Source organism: Gracilinanus agilis, chromosome 1, assembly GCF_016433145.1.
Source record: "Gracilinanus agilis isolate LMUSP501 chromosome 1, AgileGrace, whole genome shotgun sequence".
Classification (NCBI taxonomy): Eukaryota; Metazoa; Chordata; class Mammalia; order Didelphimorphia; family Didelphidae; genus Gracilinanus; species Gracilinanus agilis.
The window spans coordinates 662,425,398-662,429,983 of NC_058130.1; the positions used below are offsets into that span (position 1 = coordinate 662,425,398).

A 4,586-nucleotide genomic window follows, 5' to 3' on the forward strand; every position below is an offset into this window, starting at 1 on the left:
AGAATGTAAAGACTGCGCTTGCGCAATAAGCACGCTGGCCTCAAGACTCAAGAAGCCCTGCCCTTCTTTCCCGCCCGCCCTCCTACGCACCCCTCACCAACCCTCCCTTTGAAGTGACACGCAATCGTAGAAGAGGCGCGCTTCGGCATGAGGGCCCGCCTATAGCATGTTTTCTCGCGGAGTTTCCGGCGGGTGAAAAAGCGAAGTACTAACTTCACTTCCGGCCGAAGCCGGTCCTTGTAGTTTTGTTACTCGTGGCTCCGTTGCCGAGGGAAAACTGGTTCTTTTATTCGCGTGCGCGTGGCCGACCGGCCATGAAGATCACGCGGCAGAAGCACGCGAAGAAGCACCTAGGTTTCTTCCGCTACAACTTCGGCGTCCGGGAGCCGTACCAACTGTTGCTGGATGGCACCTTCTGTCAGGCGGCGTTGCGGGGCCGCATCCAGCTCCGCGAGCAGCTGCCCCGCTACCTCATGGGGGAGACACAGCTCTGCACCACTAGGTCTGCCGCGGCGGCGGGCGGGTGGGGCCGGGATGGGACGGAAAGAGAAGGCTGCCCCAGCCTAGCGGGACGTACCGAGGGTCAGGACCCCGGGGTTTCGACCCTGCTGTTCGCTGCGCGAGTCGCCCAACCTCTCTGAGCCTCAATTTTTTCATTTCTAGGATAGGGATAACTGTTAGGGAGAGGTTTTTGGATGTCAACCCATAAAGGAAGGAGTTTTGTCAACCATAAAAACATACAAATGGGGGGAACCTTTAGTGTTATCTACTCTACTAAGGGAAAGAGCTTGACTCTCTAATTTAAATGGTTTGAAGTGGGGGTGGGGGAATTGTATTTTAATTTACCAGTATCCTTCTCCAATACAAAGATCAATCTCTGGCATGGTCCGGGCATCCACTACAGTTCTCCCTTGGTATCTCATTTTGGCTCAAAGGTCACATGGAATTCTGTAAAACTGTGAGAGAAATCCAAGCTCTTTTTTCTTCATTTAGTTAGCCCAGTTGTTAGGCACTTTTCTGAGAACTGTGCTAACCTATTAAAGACATATAGTTTAGATAAGAGGTTTTTGCCCTTTGTGGGCCTTATTCCTGGAATGTACATCCTCCAGTTAGCTTGTTGAATTTCTAACCATTTTTAAAAGCTCAACTCAAATGGCCTCTCTTCATGAAGCCTTTACATAAATTCATTGGTAATGATGATGGTTTTTTTCTCCTTGTTTCTCACAAAGCACTTTGTTTCCCATCTCTCAAATGTACTTACCATGTAATTTAAGTGTTTTTTTTTTTATTAGTTATCTGTATAGGAGGGCAGACTGTCTTATCTGAACTTTCTATCTCCTTCATTTCTTAGCACAGTGCTCTGCACATAGTTAGCCTAAAGTGTTTGTATTGAATTGAAAATTCAATTTTTCTGCAACATCTGTGACTAACATATTTCATATAAAAGCTTTTTACGGTTGGAATGGAACTAATTCCATTCCAGAGAGCATGTCATCTAGCCACTTCGTTTTAAAGAGGAAAATAAACCCAGTGAGATTAAGTGACTTTAAATTATTGGTCACTTGCCTCTGTCTCTCCATTGCCTTCTATGTGATGACCATTTATAATTCTTTAGGATGTAATGTTACTCATCAGATTGGTTTTTTTGGTAGAATATTATTTTAAAAGAGGAAATTAAAGATCATTAAGAAGCTTTGTAATTTCCCAAAGGCTGTTCAGGCTACTTTCCTCCTGTTTTAGTTCTGGACCCAATTTTCCTTTTGAACTTTTTAACCTATACACATACGCATACATTTATATTAGAGCAAAGACAAAATACCAAATTTGAAAGAGAAAATATGTTTGAGGAGGATGACATTATACTGGCAGCCTAGCACAGTGTCACCCCAAAACAAAAATATGTGTAGAACCAAGAGAATCTCTTCTCGAATTGGACTCTGTACTGGATCTTCTCCACAGAATTAATACTTTTGGCAAGCAAAAAGGTCTCTGTTGTATGCCATGCCTTAGTTGAGTCATTGAATAAGGTTATTTTTTCTAAGGTTTAGTCAATGATCATCATCCCTTAATGGGTGAGACCTTGTATAAAAACCTCTAAAGGCAGTGTTTGTGTTTGTTAATCAATTAAGATGCAAATAATGGATTCTCTATTCCCCACATCTTTGACTTAATTGTGAAATAGTAAAGACTTGATCCATTGTTGAATATGCCTTTGAAAGCGTGCTTGTTCATCTCCTAGAACATGCTCATATATCTATATATGTACTTATAACATATACATTACACATAATATATAAGCATTTTATTTTAACCAATTTGTAACTGATTTTCAACTTTCTTTTTGGTTTATGCCTTTTCTCCCATGCATTCTGGCTTCCAACCCTATTTAAAATATTTAAAACAGTGGTTCCCAAACTTTTTTGGCCTACCACCCCCTTTCCAGAAAAAATATTACTTAGCACCCCTGTCACATAATATCACTGCCCCCTTACAGTTACCGCCCCCAAATGCACCTGTGGCCATCACCACCTCCCTGGATCACTGCAGCACCCACCAGGGAGCGGAGGCACCCACTTTGGGAATCACTGATTTAAAACTGCTCAAATTACCAGTTACCTAGATGCCAGATCCAAGAGCATTTTCTCATTTCTCATCTTTTCTCATGCATTTTCAGCATTTGACACTATTCACCTCACCTCCTAGACAATTTCTCTTCTCTGGGTTTTTCATAACACTCTTTGTTCTCTTCTCTATTTGACTCTGTCTCAGTAACCCTTATCCACTAACTCTTGATGTACCTCAAGGGACTATCTTGGCCCCCTTTTTTTGTATTTCTCTACTCTTTCCTAGTGACTAATCAATTCACATGGTTTCAAGGATAATTTATTTTCCGGTGAGTCTCAGTTTTGACTCTAGTCCCTCTGCCTATTGGATATCTCATAGACATCTCAAATTCAATTTATCCAAAACAACACATAAATATTTCTTCTCATATTCACTGCTCTTTTGAACTAATTTCCTTGTTTTTGGCTAAAGATATTGCTGTCCTGGTCATCCACATTCACAAACTTGTCATTTTTGACTCCATATTGTCACATATTTTACATATCTAATCATTTGTCAGGTCTTAACATTTCTAATTCATTAGGATCTTTTGCCATCACCCACTTATCTTCCTACTTCACTTTTTATACCATCTCCACTTTAATTCAAGCTCCAGTCATCTCTCCTGGACTATTACAGTAACCTACTAGTTAGTAAGCTCTTTGTGAATATGGATTATTCATTCTTTATTGTATTTTTGGCTGTTAGCACAGTGCCTTGCATATGGTGCTCAACAAATGTTTATGGGTTTAATTGATTAGTCTCTGCCTCAAGCTTCTTGTTCCCCTAATTCATCCTATCATAAAACCACCAAAGTAATTTTTGTGGAATGTTGATCTGACCATGTTGAATGTTTCAGAGTAGGGGGCCATTCCCCCTACTCCGAAAATTCCAAGACTTTCCTTTTATATCTGGGATCAACCATAAGTTCTTCTGTTTGACATAGAAACTTTATAGCCTGCTTCCTTTTTCCATTCTCCAGTCTCTATACATTATTCCCCTCCCTGCCCCCTGGGTATAGTCATTATCAGCTTTTTGTTCCTTACACATAGTGCCCTGTCCTCCAGTTTCTTGTGATCCCAGGCTTCTCATTTCAAACCCCATGCTCCAAAAGAGGCTTCCTGCTAATGCCTTCCTATCCAAGGTTATCTTGTGACTGCTTTGATGTACTTGTCTTTTCCCCTGATAAGACTTCATTTTGAGATAATGACTTTCATTTTTGTCTTGTGTATTCTCAGTGCCTAGCACAGTGCCTGGCACATAGTAAGTTTTTAATAAATCCTTGTTAATTTTTTTTTAATCAGGGTTTTCTCTTTTGAATGAGGGTGGTGGAAATGAACATTCTAAGTCCATTATTAGTTTTGGTTTGCCATGTTGCATTTATGACTAATAGTGTAATTTTTTTTAACATTTATTAATAATCATTTTTAACATGGTTACATGATTCATGCTCCTACTTTCCCCTTCACCCCCCGCACTCCCCCCACCCATGGCCGACGCACATTTCCACTGGTTTTGTCATGTGTCCTTGATCAAGACCTATTTCCAAATTGTTGGTGGTTGCATTGGTGTGGTAATTTCGAGTCCACATCCCCAATCATGTCCACCCCGACCCATACGTTCAAGCAGTTGCTTTTCTTATGTGTTTCCTCTCCTGCAGTCCTTCCTCTGAATATGGGTAGTTTTCTTTACCATAAATCCCTCAGAGCTGTCCTGGGTCATTGCATTGTTGCTGGTACAGAAGTCCATTACATTCTATTTTACCACAGTATATCAGTCTCTGTGTACAGTGTTCTTCTGGCTCTGCTCCTTTTGCTCTGCATCAGTTCCCGGAGGTCTCTCCAGTTCTCCTGGAACTTCTCCAGTTTGTTATTCCTTTTAGCACAATAGTATTCCATCACCCGCATATACCACAGTTTGTTCAGCCATTCCCCAATTGAAGGACATACCCTCCTTTTCCAGTTTGTTGCCACCACAAAAAG

The 4,586-nt window shown here is 41.1% G+C and overlaps 1 protein-coding gene across 1 annotated transcript in view; it reads left to right on the top strand.

Moving 5' to 3' along the window:
• The first annotated feature begins 233 nt into the window (after window positions 1-233).
• The window catches only part of UTP23 (UTP23 small subunit processome component), a 13,373-nt gene continuing 9,020 nt past the window's right edge, over window positions 234-4,586 (top strand). The window contains exon 1 of the mRNA XM_044658267.1: window positions 234-502. Coding sequence (XP_044514202.1) covers window positions 315-502 — 188 coding nt within the window. The 5' untranslated portion in view covers window positions 234-314. The remainder of the gene's footprint in view (window positions 503-4,586) is intronic.